This window comes from Dromaius novaehollandiae, chromosome 2, assembly GCF_036370855.1.
Source record: "Dromaius novaehollandiae isolate bDroNov1 chromosome 2, bDroNov1.hap1, whole genome shotgun sequence".
Classification (NCBI taxonomy): Eukaryota; Metazoa; Chordata; class Aves; order Casuariiformes; family Dromaiidae; genus Dromaius; species Dromaius novaehollandiae.
Window position 1 is genome coordinate 106,653,374 of NC_088099.1, and position 16,269 is coordinate 106,669,642.

At 40.0% G+C, this 16,269-nt stretch overlaps 1 protein-coding gene across 5 annotated transcripts in view; it reads left to right on the forward strand.

Moving 5' to 3' along the window:
• The window catches only part of ZNF516 (zinc finger protein 516), a 106,104-nt gene extending 91,744 nt beyond the window's left edge, over positions 1 to 14,360 (forward strand). For all 5 annotated transcript variants that reach the window (XM_026100724.2, XM_064507122.1, XM_026100721.2 and 2 more), the window contains exons 4-6: positions 3,131 to 3,235; positions 4,147 to 4,214; positions 11,436 to 14,360. In XM_026100724.2, coding sequence (XP_025956509.2) covers positions 3,131 to 3,235; positions 4,147 to 4,214; positions 11,436 to 11,495 — 233 coding nt within the window. In that variant the 3' untranslated portion in view covers positions 11,496 to 14,360. The remainder of the gene's footprint in view (positions 1 to 3,130; positions 3,236 to 4,146; positions 4,215 to 11,435) is intronic.
• The last annotated feature ends 1,909 nt before the right edge of the window (positions 14,361 to 16,269 follow it).

Here is a 16,269-nt window from a genome sequence, read left to right on the forward strand (position 1 = left end):
TGTCCTCATGTTATATACATCTTCCAGGTTGTTGATGGCTTTTCAAACCAATTGGCATGATGGCTGTTTTTCATAATACTAAAATAAAAAGCTGCTGCAGGCAAAGGATCAGGGTCCTGCCCCCCCCAAATACAGGAGGCTAACAGAGCCTTGTCTGAAATAACGCATGGTCCTCGACTGCGGCCTCCGAGTCTTTGTCAGTATGCATCATACAAATAAGTCTTCATGTGACGATATGAATATGGTAATCATGACATGAAAAACAAAACCAGAAATCCCAGAGAAGGCTTGGGTACACGCTTAGTCACATGTTTTTTCCCCACTGAATGTTCCTGATTGACTTTACTTGAGTGTTCAGTTTACTACCTCATGCTGGATCATGCTAGAATATTTTAGCGTGTGGTAATGCAGGGTTGTGACCTTTGATTTCAACTTTCTTCATATTGGCTGGGTTTCTTTATGGGGCCCTTGTACATCTGCGTTTTTTTTAAGAGGGTTAGTGTCCTTGGAAATGAGAGTTGTAAGTGCTGTTGCAATCCAGTGGCAAACACAAAGGTTTCTGTGCTGAGGCTAGGTTTGTTTCACACTGTTCCCAAACACTTCCAGAGAAAATCTTTTTGTTATATTTAATAGCGGTTATTTATTTTATTTATGTTCAGGTTCTTTACATGAATTGTGGCATTAGGAAAGGATGGGCGATGGCAGCAGATGCACTCTTTCCCTGGGGCTCCTTTGAGACCAGCTCTGAGTATTGATTTCATAGGAGTTCCCATTCAGATAGTCACGTTGCTGTTCATTTACCTTAATTTGCCACCACCTGTAGTCATGCACCCTCTTTTGTTCCCCTGTAGTATATCCTGAGTGACTCACAGGGTATTTATTACCTTGCAACAATGATGTCCATAGAGCAAAGCCCTGAAGTATCAAAAGCCTTTTGGTGCTTCTTAGGAAATACAACAATGCCAAACCTACCTGGAAGCAATCCATTTTTTCCACCTGTTTTCTAAATAACTGCCACAGAGTAGGTGCTGGGGGGTGTGAGATGAAAGTGCTCACCCATTCTCCTCTTTTGCATTTGTGTAGGACAGGTTAGCTTGGGAGGATATTCTAAACCCTCCCTGTTAAGAATACAATATGGACTAGGCAAATCAGTATTTATCTTTAAACCCTTAACAGCCATCAGTTGGTTGGTTAACCTCTTGCCCCAGTTTCATAGGGGACTGAGATTTAAAAGTTTCAGAGGAGCAGTGTTTCGTGAATTATTGAAATAAAAAATGTAGAGAGGACTGTGAATTGCAGCTCTCGCTGTATCTGGTAGCAGAAAAGCAAGTTCCTATCGCAGAATTTTCACAAAAAGGGGTTGGAGAAAAGTATTTTTGCCTTTTACAGGCAGAGATTTGGGGTATAGAGAGATTAAATGTCTTTCCAGAGGTCACACGCAGCCATCTGGGGAGCCCAAGTCTCCCAGGTCCCGCGGGAGCTGCTGGGCTGACAGATGCCCTGCCTTCCCCTGCAGGGCTCGGCTGTCGGCGCAGTGGCACCAGAGCCTGGTTCTGGTCCCTTAACGCGCTTTGTTTCGCTTCGGTTTCGAGCTTGCAGCTGTAGTTGTTCTGGCTAGTTGTTCTGGTTTTGTTATTAGCAAAAATGCTGATAATATGCCAGAAAAGCTGCTTTAATCTGTAGTACCTTCCAGGGCAAATCCTTCTCATTATATTTCTGTGAAGCTGTCATTGAAATTGATGTGATTTTTTTTTTTTTTTTTTTTTTTTTTTTTTTTGGTGAGTATATGGGAGCTGGGTTTGGCCCTAAATCATGGATCTTGTGGTAATCGACTGCTAGAAGCAGATTGTTGGAAACGAGTCTGCTCAGCTGCATTATATAGACTGTACTGCCATCTGCAGGAGGTGCTATTATAAAAGGAGATAACAGAAATAGGATTTTTGAGTGTTTTTTTTTCTTTTTTTTTTTGCAACCAGACATTTATGTATAATGTACGTTGTGGTAAAAATCAGCACAAGACAGCGATGCTGTACAAGCAGGGTAAATGGCAGGCCGTCAGCTTTTCCATTCATTCCCAGGTACAGCAATCTGCAGTTTGGATGAGCCCTCTGGCATCCTGCGGTTGGTTTGCAGTTGTTACTCTTTTGCCACTTTGTTGTTCACAGTTTTACTCTCCTGGAAGGCGGGGTGTATGGGGGAGCTGAAACTTCGCTCCCACTGACAAGCCCCTGAGAATTTCTTTAAAAGCTAAAGTTTTCCAATGGCAAATAAAAACATCAAGTCTTTCCTTCTGAGGAGAGTGTTTTACCAAAATAGAAAAAGATGATGCTCAAGCATTTTTTTAAAAAAGCCTAATAAAAGTCAAATGTGTCTTTTTTGATCAGCAGTAAAAAGACAAAGACCAGCCCTTTAAGTCAGATACTGTAAACTGACCTTTGGAGAAAAAGGAGAGGTTTGAGTGGTTTTCCACAAATGCTAATGGCCTAGAAAAGATGTTTACCGAGGGCTGGTAGAAGGCTGCTGTGCTGCTACTAGCTCAAAATGTCCGGAATGACACTTTCATTCACAGATGTCTTTCGCCTGTGCCTCAGAGGTCCGAGGTCAAAGCAGCACCGGCAGGCAGGTAGGCAGGGGCTAAAGGTTTGATCAGTCTGTGATGGCTCCACTCACTCTGCGTTTGTCTCTAAGGTATTGCCGCCTGGGGGGGACAGTTGGGCTCTGGTCCTACTCACTTCCTATTATCCATGTGACTTGTCTCCGCCACGCTGGAGTCACTTTGATTTGCCTGATGTACTGCTTGACAAAGCTGGGTGATGGCTGAAAAGTGGATCCAGCTGCTCTGAGAAGCGCACACCTGACATGCCAGTCCTGGTGTGGGCACATCATGGGGAGCATTTTTTAATTCAATGTAATTTATGCATTCTTGCAGTCCTGTGTGCGCCTGGCCTGTCAGCCAGTGCCTAGATGAAGGCTGACAGTTGTCATCCAGGGCCTGAAGGTAGCCTCACATAATGACACATTAGACATACTAATGATGTTTTCTTCTGGCATAATGTTTTCTTCTCAACTTTCCTCTCTCCCCCTGCCCCCCCTTTCCCTCCCTCCTCCCCTCCCTCCTTATCAACTACAGGGATGCTTAGGACACAAACAAGCCAAGGAGACTGTGTCTGCAGAGAATGTGGAAAATGCTTTAACCAGCCCAGTCACCTCAGGACTCATCAGAGGTCCCACACAGGTAGCTTTCCACACTTGTTCTTGCTCTCTCTCTTTCCTGCTTTCCTTCTTTCCGATCCAGCTAACGTAATTCCTGGCATTTTGTTTACATCCCATGTTAACCTAAGTAATTTCAGTACCTAAATCTCATGCGCAAGTTCTTTATTTTTTGTGACTATTGCTGTTGTTCCCCACATATTACTTACCTGATTTCCCCTCTGCCCTGAACTCTCTAAAATTGCAATGCATTTAAGATGTCTGTTTGCAAATGTTTTATTTTAATTAGAGAGTAAGCTACTCAGAAATGAATATGCTAATGAATTCTGTTGCCACCAGCACAAATTGAAATCAAAGTACCCCTTTCAGCACAACATAAGGCTTTGTTTTGCCTCAGCGTTGCTGTTGACAGAAATGTTTTTGTAGGAAACTAGATTTTCCTCAGACCGGTCAGTTACAGAGATCTGAGCCCCCTACCAGCCATTTTTAACCTGGAGTGGTCCATTGTTGAGAGTGTAGGAAGATAAAGCTACCGGTGTCAAGATACCTCCTGAGCATTACATGCGACAGTGAGACTAGCGGGTTCTTTCTGAGAAGTGTGAATGATGCATACATAAGCCAGTCTGATGCAAAATGACAGAGGCCAAATGGTAAGTAATGCAAGAAGAGGGTCTCTTTACACATACACTGATAATTAATGTTGTCAGTGATTGCTTTCTTCAGCACCGAAGTCTGAATTAAAAAGGGCAGTGGCCCTAGGCTGCCATTAGCACACTCTCTTACAGTAAGTGTTACGGTAAATTGGTATTTTCCAGCCACAGGCTAGTAGCTGGTGTCTTTTTTTGAACGTGGTTAATCTGTAATGGTCTCAAATAATGTACACACACTAACCAAGCTTGAATGTTCATCTGTTAACAAGCCCCCTTGTTCCCACAGTGGTATTTGAGTCTAATGGACTCCGAGGTACTGAAGTTCACACCACCTCCGCAGATGCCCCAAAACAAGTATGTTTTACAATTAATTGAGTGTTTGGTTTTTAATGTGGTAGCTGGGAAAAAGTTTCACGGTGATACTCATCAGTAAAGCACTGACTATTTTATAACAAATGTATAAATAACAACAGTGTTGCTTGATTTTTAGCTCGTAAAATTTTTAAGCATTTTATGAAAGTCTTATATAGAGAGACAGTTAATTGTAGATCAAGTAACTACTGTTTAGATGAAGATGTTACTGTGTTACTGGGAAGTGGGTGAGATAGGTAACTGCACATTATATTTAATAGTGAGATAGCATTTTAAGAATTTCTAGAAATAATTTGCTTTTACAACTCATCCCTTATCTGCTGCACCAATACAATTAACGCTTGGTCTGTGTTTTTCTGAAGAGTATTCCTATCATAATATCCTGTTGCTTGTCTTGAAAGGCTCATATCTTTCAGTTCTGCGGACTCTGTGTGGTGGTGTGCTTTCCTGTTTCTAGTATACAGCGCTTCCTGTCTTGACAAACACTTCTCAGCCCTCTGAATTATACATGACAAAACTGTTACGTAGAAAACCATTAAACTGAATTTATTTTGTATCTCTAATGTCTTTGGAGACCAGTGTCATAACATAGACCTTCCCACTCCATCTTCAAACTTGGCAAGGGGGTTTCAGGCCATCCTTCTCGTAGGCAGTTTTCTTTTGTTTTGGCGTGCTTCAAGTATTACTTGCTTTTCCGCCTTCCATCCACATTTTTTATTAGCTTTTTACTACCACAATTTTGCTGTCCTCCTATGTCTTACTAAACAAGTGCAGATGATTTTGGCTATGCCTAGCAAATGCAGCTCAGTGCTAGTCCCAAGCCTGAGATCTGGGAGTCGTTCCTACTTGCTCCATAAGCATCTTCACGAGATGCCACTGCATCACTCAGTTCACGTGCTCCATCTTTCATAGAGGCTCCAAGTGGCATCCCTGTTATACTTTCCTATTTCCCCTGGACATTCTGAGGTTACTGTGGAGATCCAGCCTTCATCACAGGGATATCCGATGTTGCCATCAAGACGTAGGAGTGGCCTACAACTCTCCTTGTGAAGTTTTCACATCTGGTGCTAGTTATTTATCATGAATTAAAGCTGTGAGTGCGACTGGTCCTAACTGTCTGGGTGACGTAAGTTTGAGGTTTAGCCCATTTTCCAGTTTTTAAAGAATCACAAAACCCAATATCAATAGATGTTTTTGTTAGCAATAGCAAGAGTGAAGTGAAGCCTCAAATGATCATGAACCCTGAATCTTTCCAAGGACGCTTTTCAGACTAGAGTGTGGTGGGATGCACTGCTGTTGCCTAGACTGTGGCCGAGTTTCCTTCTGTAGCGCTGTCAGCGTGTCACCTTTAATGACAATGAATTTACATGAGAAACTCCAGAAAAATAGTGTCAGTGGTTTTCCTCGTTCTTCAAATAGGACAGTACCTCCTACCAGAAACACAAACTTAAGGTCCAGCCTGTAAATTTATTTTCATAACTGGATTCCCACACACGTGATTTTTTTAGAAAGTTCCTTCTACCTCCATTATTCCCGTCCCTCAGTTATTTATTGAGCTTGTGCCTTGATGGAAAAAATAATCTCTGTAAAATTAATAAGATTTTCCACATGTAGTAGAGCTTTGAATGGAATCAGTATTTCCTGACCTTTACCACTGAAATGCAACTTCTGTTTTACAAAAGTGACACAGCACTTCGGTTGCCGGGGGCTGTTCATTTGCTTTGGTTTTGTGGGGCACTAACAGCAAAGTTATGCTACAATTGGAGAAATGGAGAGTGAGGCTGCAATTGGCCCCATCAAAAAGTGCTCTCTTTATGGGGCTTATCTAATAAGATGGTGTCAAGACATCCTTCTTGGTAAAAGCATATGGCAGGGTGAAACACTGTGCAGCTCTGTGAACTAGCTCAAAAGGAGTCTTTGGTTCTCATCAATTTAGTAACAGAGATTTAGTAAAACTAAACACCCTTAAAATGCTTGTATTGTTGGGTCTCTTTCATCTCTTCATGTTTGTAGTTTATCCCATATGTAAGTGTTATCAGTGATTCTGAAGGCACTGTTTTGGCTTTTGGGCCTTTTTCCCTCTAAAAGACAATGTAAGGTCAAAATTGGAAAAACATTTCCAGAGAATTTTGAAATGGCCATATCTGTCCGAAGAGAGATGTGACAACTCAGCTGGAGTCTTTTTATAATTCAGGTTATATTACTGCACAATAAATTTACTCATAATCTTGTCTTTGTAAACTACTGCCACGCCAGAATTTATTGACTAACGTCTTCCACAGCAAATGTCGTTTGCTGTTGCAGTCTCAGCCCATGTCAGTCTGTCTTCAAAGAATTTGATTAAATTACGACATCTCTCAATACAGCAGAATACTGGATAGAGGTTAGGTTCACGAATTGCTTCATCTCTTGGCAATCAGTATTTCTTGCACAGAAGTTGCAGTATGATCACTTCTCCAGGAGATAGTTTCCTTCCTTTTGTCTTGTTGGTTCTTTAATTTCAGCCGTTGTCTCAGTTTGTCAGTGTCTATGTCAATTAAAATTATTCAGTTGCATGCTGTTTTTCTTGTTCTCCTGGCAAACAGGCTTTACACTCCCCCAGAAGGCTCTGCATAGTCCCTGCCTTTTACAAAGGGAATTCTTTCATTCCTACCTGCAACTGTAGGGGCCTTCAGAAGCACAGAAACTAGCTCACACCAAGAACAGTGCCTGCAGCATTCTGGTAACATAACTATTTCCCAGTTAAAACATTGTCACTCTGTGTCTTCATTTCATTTCTTAATTGGGGACAGATCTATTCATGAGAGTTTACAGTGTAAAGTCAGTTCTCGTAACGAAAGTGCCATGCACACGCTCCCAGCAAGAAACAATAGCTACCACATTTGCTAGCTTTAGAATGAAGGTTTTTTTACATTGAGTGAATGTGATTTGCTTTGCATAATATTTCCTCCTTACAGGTAAAGTATCTTCCCCGAGTAGCCTGTTAAAGAGTAAAAATATTAACATTAGTGTATCACAGTTCACCCATTTCCTTCAGCAGTCAAGAGAAGATCCCCTCCAAAGATTTCTCTTATAAAACGTTAGATAAGGCTTTTAAAATTCCCCAACATAGTAGCTTACAACAGTGCTACATTATACAGCTGTTTTGTCACAGAGTAATTTAAATCCAACATGTTAAAAATAAGGTCTACAATCAGGCTTTTTCAAAAACGAGTAAGCTAAATCTATATTTAGATATCTAAATAGGAAGCCTAATTTAGGGCAATGAACTGCCAGCAGGAGTTGCAGGTGTTCAGCAGCACTGAAAATTAGGCCACATACAGGGGTGTGTAAAGAAGACTATACACACCCAATTTTGATAGTATTAGCAGTGGACTAAAGTATTTCATATTTTATCATCCTCACCAATGAAATGTAAACAAAAATAGGAAATAACATGGTTATCTGCTTTGTAATAGTATTTTCTGCTTTCCCCTTACTTCCACCTGAACATTCTTTAAAAAGAAAGACTTTTTCCATCAAATAAATTTCCTTTAAACTCTAGAATATTTCCTAGTCTAACTCTGAAGGACAAAAATGCTCATTACATAGCCCAAGTCAATACAATCTGTGCAAAGTCATGCAGATTCTCTTGAAATGCTGCCATATTAAATGTATTGAATATTCTGAATATTTTTATAAATGCTAAATATCCCAATATATCCATAATTAAGCTTGCTTATCCACAATGAATATGTATCTTAATTTGGAATACACCAAGTAGCATCAAAGACCTGATTTAGTAAGCATGAATTCTGGAAGCACACTTGAATTGCATATGCAGTATAAGGCAAACGCTGGCTCCTTTTTGGAAGGGTCCCTGTGACTGCATGAATCTCAAATCCACTGCGACTCTCAGAGCAAAATTCTCCTAAAGCATTGGATCATTTCAGAGGACTTACCTGCTTCTGCAACATTGCAGCCAGAGACCCAATTCCCAAGTGCATCCAGTAGCTCAGGAATCAGTCCTGTAGTCTGCTTGTACAAAATGGTAACAGCAGTGGTAGCAATTTCTAGTACATATGCCTTTTGTTACATTTTTAGAAGCACATACAAACTTGGCCTGCTTTAGGAACACAGTTTAACCTCTGTCCCTGCTGTGTTGAACAATATGTTCTAAAAATTATAGAGGACAAGTGATTGGGTTTTCAAAAGGCCGTGATTTACTGGTTAGCACCAGTGAAGACTTCTCATCTTTTTAGGATTATATATATGTAAAGTGTATTTACAGTGCTGGAATCAAAGACATTGAGTTCTCTGTTCAGATATGCTTTTTGTGCAAATGAAACAAGCAGAAAAACAAAAAACTCCAACCTTTCCCCCTTCAGAAAAAAACACCCTTTTACTTGCAAAAAAGCACTTAGAAGCTAGAGCCCAGGAGAAAAATAGCTATTGATATCCTGCGTATCTCTGGCTGAAGTTCTCCTCGTTCCAGAATGCAGGGGCACTCTTTTTAAGTGAAAAAACAGTAAATAGTGCAGTTCTGGAAACTCATGCACTGAAAAGAGACAGCAGAAATAGTTCATTATGAATGAGAGTTGCATACAATCTTAATTAAGGAAGCAGAACCATAAGCCCTCATTCTCTCCAGAATAACTGTTTAAAAGTATTTTTTGTGAAGTTCAGTGCTGAGATAACATAAATGTAAATGGTCAGAATTTGGGGAATACACAGACTGGAAAGAACCAGCAGGAAAACACTACTGTATAGATTGCGAACAGGCTTGGGGGACAGCTGAGGACATCCGTTACCTCTAATGTTCATATAGTCCATCTGCAGTACAGCTCTGCTTGTCCCCTAGCTGGGGGGAGATGGGAAGGAGGAAAAGGAGGGGAAAAACAGATAAAAAGTTATTTAAACCATTGGTTTCTGGTTGTTTGGGGATTTTTTTTGGTTTTGTTTTTTTGCTTTTCAAATTTTAACACTGTCAGTTAGAAGTCCTATTAAAAACATTTGTTCATATGAAATGTCTTGCCCCAGTTCCTTGCAGAGTTTCTTTTAAAGATCATGATTAATAGTTCAGTCCTCATTATTGCAAATGTTATTTTTAAATAGTTATTCTGAGAACAAGAATTCCATTAATCAAAATAATAGATAATGAACAAATAAATGGCAACCTAATTTGTCTCGTTCATACATATGGAGATTATAATGCAAACAATCAAGGAATCATGGAGGCTGCTGTACTGGAATCTGAGCAATATGTATGTACTATGTGTCCGCTGGTTTTCGAGCATTATGGACAGGACTAGCAGCTGCAGCTCTTGTCCCAGCGTTTTCACCTTGCCTATAAACCGCGAAGGTATCCACACTCCAAACTGATTACTGCTGTTTATTTAAATGTCACACGATAATCTGTTTCCAGTATATTAAAATGCACATAAGCTGAATTTTCCTTTTTCCAGTTAAGTGGTGAAAGGCCCTAGAATTCTGTGTGGAAACAGTTTTGGCATGGAAGCTATAGGTTTTATTTACTAGAAAAGCCCTGCTTTTTTCCTCTGAAATTCTTAAAGTGGAGAAAACCTACGTTTCAAAATGGTAAATGTTCACTTCAGGAAAAATGCAGTACAGGCGTATATCAGGTGGTCCAAACATCAGCTAGCACACCAACGTATTCTTAAACCAGATGTTTAACAATAGGTTTTAATTTTACGCCGGAAAACACAGCTTTGGTTCCATTTTGAATGGAGAAAACAATGGGGGGGGCCAGCGCAAAGGCAAGGGAGGGAGCAATGGTGTCGGTGTTGGCTCGCCCAAGTTTCGGGCACGTTTAATGGTGCGCCAGTGGCCCGTGCCACAGTGGGGGGGACGCCCACCCTGGGGCCCTTTTCTCCTTTCCTCCCTGAAGAAAGTGGGGTGAGGCGGCTGCCCTCCCGTGGCCTGGCGAACCGCTGCTGCGCTTGCCAGCGCCCGCAGAGCCGGTGCAGTAGGAGATGTTTCAATGACGAATGTCTCCTCATGGAACTGTGGCTCTGTCTCTTAGGCGTGATGCAGCTGTGCAAAAATGTAAAGCATCTTTCTGAGTTTACTGCAGGAAATTCAGCATCCAACTAAGGAAGTTTTATCACATCTCTCATTCAGTTACTGTTTCCTACATTTCAAATATACTGCGGTCTGTACAGAAGCTTTTTTTTTCTTTAATTTTGTTGCAAATCTTTCCGACTTAAACCAAACTTTGACTGGTAAATGTCATGAATCTTGGGCCAGGTTTAATTAGGAATTTTCTAAATCTATTAACAAAAGAGATGCACTTAATACATTATGTCAACCAGAGCTGGGCTTTCTTTAGCTATTTCTAGGGCTGCCATAGGCACAGCTTGAAACTTGCTTGGATTTTACATGGGTGCCATATTTTATGTTGCATTAATTTAAAATGGTCTGTTTCACTTCATCAAGACTTTAGCTTAAGGATAATGCATTTATGTAAGATTAATCTTGCCATGTTGTTTTAGGATCAGGATTGTAAACTGCATTGTTCCGACAGTGATGTTCTAAATGTCATTTTAAAGCTTTTCCTCGGAGCTGCAGGCTCCCAATTATTCATGATTTTATCTTTAATTTCACTTGATTTTTAGAATATCCCTTCTATTTTTTCAACACAGTAATTATTCTTGGAAATTGGCTAAAAAAAAAATAAAAGGAAGATGACAAGAGGGGGGAAAAAACCCGCTTCTTAGCTCTTGACAGACCTGTGCAAGAATTGAGGTTTTTCTTCTTTCAGCTGCCTCTGTGACCTCAAAGTTCAGTCTTTTTAAGACTATGATCTAGTTATGAATCCTTTTTGGCTAACACAAAATTCTGCTTTTTGGAGGCCTTCCTCCCTTTCCTTGGGAGGCCTCCCTCCCTGCCTCCCTCCCTCCATGTTCGTAACCTTTGCAGAATTGCTCCTTCACACACGATTACTTGCTGTTCTAGTCCGTCCAACAGTTTATAGGAGTCTGACACACTTTGCTCTCAGTGGAGATTATTTGAAAAAAAATAACCACAACTCTTCATGATGTGCTAGGCTAAAATTAATGTGTGCAATGCGGAAAAAAGGTAACTAATGCCAAAAAGAGGCTCGAGGGTGCCGGGCTCTTCTGCGCGGGAGCAGAGGTGCAAGGGTAAACGGGAGGGGAAACGAGGCAAAAATGAGCTTTCCTGTTTGTCGTCTTTCTTTCGCAGGGGAGAGACCATTCCAGCGTGGACGTTGTCCGTACGGTGCCTCTGAGGAAGGGGACCTAGGGCCCCTGGTGGAGTGGGGGTGGCAGGGGGCCCCGCCAGGGGGTGCCCGTGCCCCCCGCGCAGCTGCCCTGGAGCTGCCGCTGCAGTGTGTCCCCACGAGCCGGCGCGTCACCCGAGCCACTCCGTGAGATCGCAGACAGCGCTCCGTGCTCTGCTTGGAGGGGGATGCCTCTGCACTGTTAATCATTTTAAAATAAATGAAGATGCTACACAAGATATATATAAATTGACGTACTAATCAGTCCCATGGTTCCTTATTTCCTTTATAATAAACAGTGGAGTTGGCAAGCACTGTGGCAGCACAAGGCATCTATATTAATCAACAGAAGTTTGAGACACTGGAAAAATTAAACTTTATGTGATTTGGACAGCATGAAGAAGTTAAGCACTGTAACAAAAACCTCCCTGATGCTCTCAATGACTATTTGATACATTTGAAAAACAGCGGTGAATTCGAGGGCTGGAGAAGTATTAATTAATGAAACTGCCACTGCCTGTCACGCTGAAAAGCAAATTAAAAAAAAAAGAGAGAGAGGAAGAAGGGGGGTGTATGGGGAAGAGGTGGCATTCAGTGCTGAGAAAGCAATGCTTGATGAAGGATTAAAGGGACTAAAGAGAAAGACCGTCATTCTGCAATGGTTTGTTTCATTACAGTTTGGGGACCACTTGCATTTCTAGTGCTCTTGTTCTTGACTGCGCACCATTAACAGTATGTGAATATGGAAATTGAAACACTTCCACAGCAAAGAAGCTTCTATTCTGCTTTGGAAAAGACAAGCTAGTTGAACACTAAGGAAAACAGGCTTCTGTGTTTTACTCTCAGGACCTTTTTTGTAACAGGGCTACTTTCTTCGACCTGATCACAAAGGAAGTCTTCACGTTTAAAAAAAAAAAAAATTGCTCAGCTGTTTAAAGCCACTGATCTGTATGTTTATAATAAAAAGGGACTTGCTGAACAAGTTCAGGCAGACCTTGGCTCTTAAGGTACCCACGAGCTCCTGCATTTTGTTTGGCAGGACAGCTACTGATCCTTTCTGGGCCTGGCGACGTTTTTGAAAAGACGAGTAACTTCTTTTGTGGTGGCAGGTTAATGTTTCTATAATGTGTCATGTCTTGTACTTGGTGATCACTGATGGTGTTTGGGAAAAAAAAAAAAGCTTTATATACCTCTTCTACAGTAACTCTCTAACTGCAAGTTTTCAAGGTGGGGTTGTGGCACATAATAGGTTGTTAAACCATGCAGTGTAAGCAATTAAAAATGTATTCCACAGATATAAATATTTTCTTTTCTTATTGCTGTGACACTATGTGTGATGGTAATATTTCTGAGAGTTTCAGATTTTGCACATATAATTTTATGCATTATCAAAAGTTACTGCTGCCTTGAAAGAAAATGTTCTGTGAAAATTTTTGCAAAAGCTTTACTAGTTTTTTTTAATTGTAACATTTTGTAAAGGCAGGAAATGGATTAAAAAAAACCCTAGCATGGTAAATATATTTTTCAAAAAAGCAATAATTTTACATGTACAGAAATGATGCTAACCTTTAATACAGGTGAGAGCAACAGTTTACTTAATACAGTAATGGAATAGTGCTGTTTTTGTAGAAATGGGCTTCTGACACAAAGATTTGTTTAAAAAAAAACAAGCGTGATCTTTCTGTTCTAACAGTTGCGGGTGGGGGGGGTTAAAAAATTCTAGTCAGTAATTGATTCAGGATAGTACTTGTTACTTGTTCTAAATTACTTGACAATTTTTGTTACTTTGCAACACTTGCAACAATGCAAATTAACTTACTTATGTTTTTTTTTTTACTAGTTTTTCCTTACACTATTACACCAGATGTATACCAGAATTCTCTGTAAATCCTGGTGTAGTTAGGAATGTCTGTGCAAATACTTATAAGTGACTGTAATTAACTGTTTTGTGAAGTTATTTTGAGGGAGGTCACAGAGACACATTCCATTGTACACCAAAAAAAAAGGAGAAAAAAAGAAATATTTTGCTGTGTTGCTTATGATTGATCATCATTTTGGGTTTGCACTAGCTTTTTCTTTTTTGTTTTGTTTTGTTTTGTTTTTGTTTTGTTGCTTTTCTGAGTCATATTTTCCATGAGTGAAAGTAATGGCAACAGTTCAGGAATGCACAAAAGCTAGTTGCTTAGCCTATTTGTTTGTGTTTTAGTTATTAAAAACTCTTCTGTACCCAAAATGGCATGAAAGTGTAGTGTACATTTGTAGTTTCTCTCTTTTTTTTTTTGTTTTCTTTTTTTTTGCAAGCTGTTATAGAAAATCTTAGTTAATATTTAGAGCCAAAAGCTTCTTTTTGGAGCTTTTCTTCCAGAATATCTGACAGAGAAGCTAGTGCTGTCACTGCCATTGCCAGGGTACTAATCAGCAAAGTTTACAATCATAATTTAGCTACATGAAGAACAACAGTAAGGGAAATCAGTTTAAATAATTATATGCTGTGTATAGCACAGAAATGAGATTTTCAGTTAATTAAACAAGAAATAAGAGTGGGAGGGGGAAAGCCAACCTTAAAGACCAGCTGTTTTCAGAAATGAATCCCGTGATTTCTTTTTTCTTCTTTCTCATTGTATTGTATTGATTTGCTATTTTAGGTAGGCCATAGTATTTAAAATGCGTTGTGTTCCTTATTTATTTAGTCAATGGGCTTTGATTGGCTCTTTTAAACAACGTGATCATTTTTTGGCATGACGCACTCCTGTAAAGCCCTTTTATGACTGTTACAGGGACTTTCTACTACCTCTACCAATCTACTGTCTCTTCTTCTTAACAGGTTTTTATGGTGTTGCAAGTCTAATGTAACTTAGACAATAAAGGGTTTGATTATCTATGCTGCACATTTTCAGTGTATCTGCCATCTCTCTCTCTCTCTCTCTCTCTCTCTCTCTCTCTCTCTTCTTCTGTTTTTGTCCTTTATATTATAGCTAAAAAGCAGGTGAAAGAAGGACTTTCTTTGCCATGATATTTTTGTTTCCTGAGTGTTCTGCACTGATCAAAAACCAGACTTGGAGAAACATTTTCTCCGTGGAGATAATCAGCTACCATATTGTCATAACTCTGTTTGCGTTCTTGAAATTCTTTCTGTCAAATATGTTATGAATAAACTGTTGCATACTGCAAAATGGCAAGCAAATTAGAAAGCCAAAGCAGTTTTTAGTTTTGTATTTGAAAACCACTTAGTGAAAAGCCTTAGCATAAATTGCCGCCCCCATCTTAGGGTAGACACTGCTTACATGAAAACAGCTAGTTAAGGAAATTATCCTTTGGAAGATAGCATCTTGTATTTGTGCAAAAAAAAAAAAGTGTTCTGCTATTAACTAACTGTCAGTTAAAATCTGTCCCTTGAGCAATTTTCAGGCTTTGACATGCGCATTTTGTGGCAGTCTTCATAAACTTGTTGCCTTCCTCTCGTACTTTGTGTGCATTTTGGAGTGCACACGTAAATTCTTCATGCACGATGCTTCAGAATATAATTGACATTTTGAGCCATTTTATGAAGTCACATCCTTCTACTGGGGAGTGCCTTCTCCTTTTTGCTCATTTTCATGCTTAAAGGGCTCACAACCAGGCCCGTGTTTTGTTTCATTTTGTTTTTTTTTCCTTGCTTTATTCCTATGTTGAGCTACTTAAAGTATATTTCAGCAGCTCCAACACAACTGTTGGAGTTCATTGACACACTTAGGAATTTCTCCTGAAGTGATTTTCTTGTCAAACCATAGTGAGAAAGCCTGGAATAAAGTCTGAAGCAAGAGGCTGGCTGGTTTCCTGCTATGTAAAATGTATTGGGTTAAAAGCAGGAAAGGTGTCATTTTATGTCAAATCAAACCTGCTCCCTGGTATTTCTTAAGCAAGCAGTTTTATGCAAAGCGCTGAGTTGTAGAGTCCTCTTCTGCTTGTGCTCTCACCATTCTCTTTTGCTGGGTCTGACATCCCATATTTCAGTGCTGTCCAATATTCTGAGGCAAAACTTGCGCTGAGAACTCGTAGGTGAGGAGTACCTCATCAGCCCCAAAATTTGGAGAGCAACTAAAATGAAATTGAATATGTTTATATATATATACATAAAAATAATCCTTCCCGTTTGGTTTTTCATTAATTATAAAATGATTATGTCTGCAGCCATAAAACAAAAGGAGACAGTTGAAGAGGAATGGGTAAAAAAACATGGATGTAGTGCCTTATTACCTGCTTTCAGTGGGGCTGAATGTATGCTGGCATGCTGCAGGAGCAATATAACTGTGTTGATGTCCTTGGCTGTCTCAAGGTGGAATGTATCTTTTATTGTAATTTTTATTATAAATTTATTTATTTCTTCAGCTTAATTAATACTACTTTTGGAGATCTTTTCCTCCCCCTCGCCCCCCACCAGCTCTTCTTTCCTTCATGAGCCTGATGGACGAAGAGGCAAGGAGTAGATGAAAAAAGAATACATGTGCTGTTAGGGTACTAGGAAAAAGTATTATTTCCAAATTGATCTCCTGTTTGCTGCTATTAATCAAAATGAGGGATATTTTTGCTGTTGAGAATGATAGTAAAGGATGTTGTGTAGGAAGAAACAGCAGTAGGAAGAAACAGCGGGCAGAGACAGGGAGTGCTTTGGATGTAGCTTGGGGCAAGGGATGAAGAGCATTTACATGACCCCAGCTGTACAGGTTTGAATAACGAGGTGGATGTTGCTGACAGGGCCATAGGAAAGAGATAGGGAGAAAGCATGTGAAAGGGTGGAATCTGACCCTCTCAAATTCA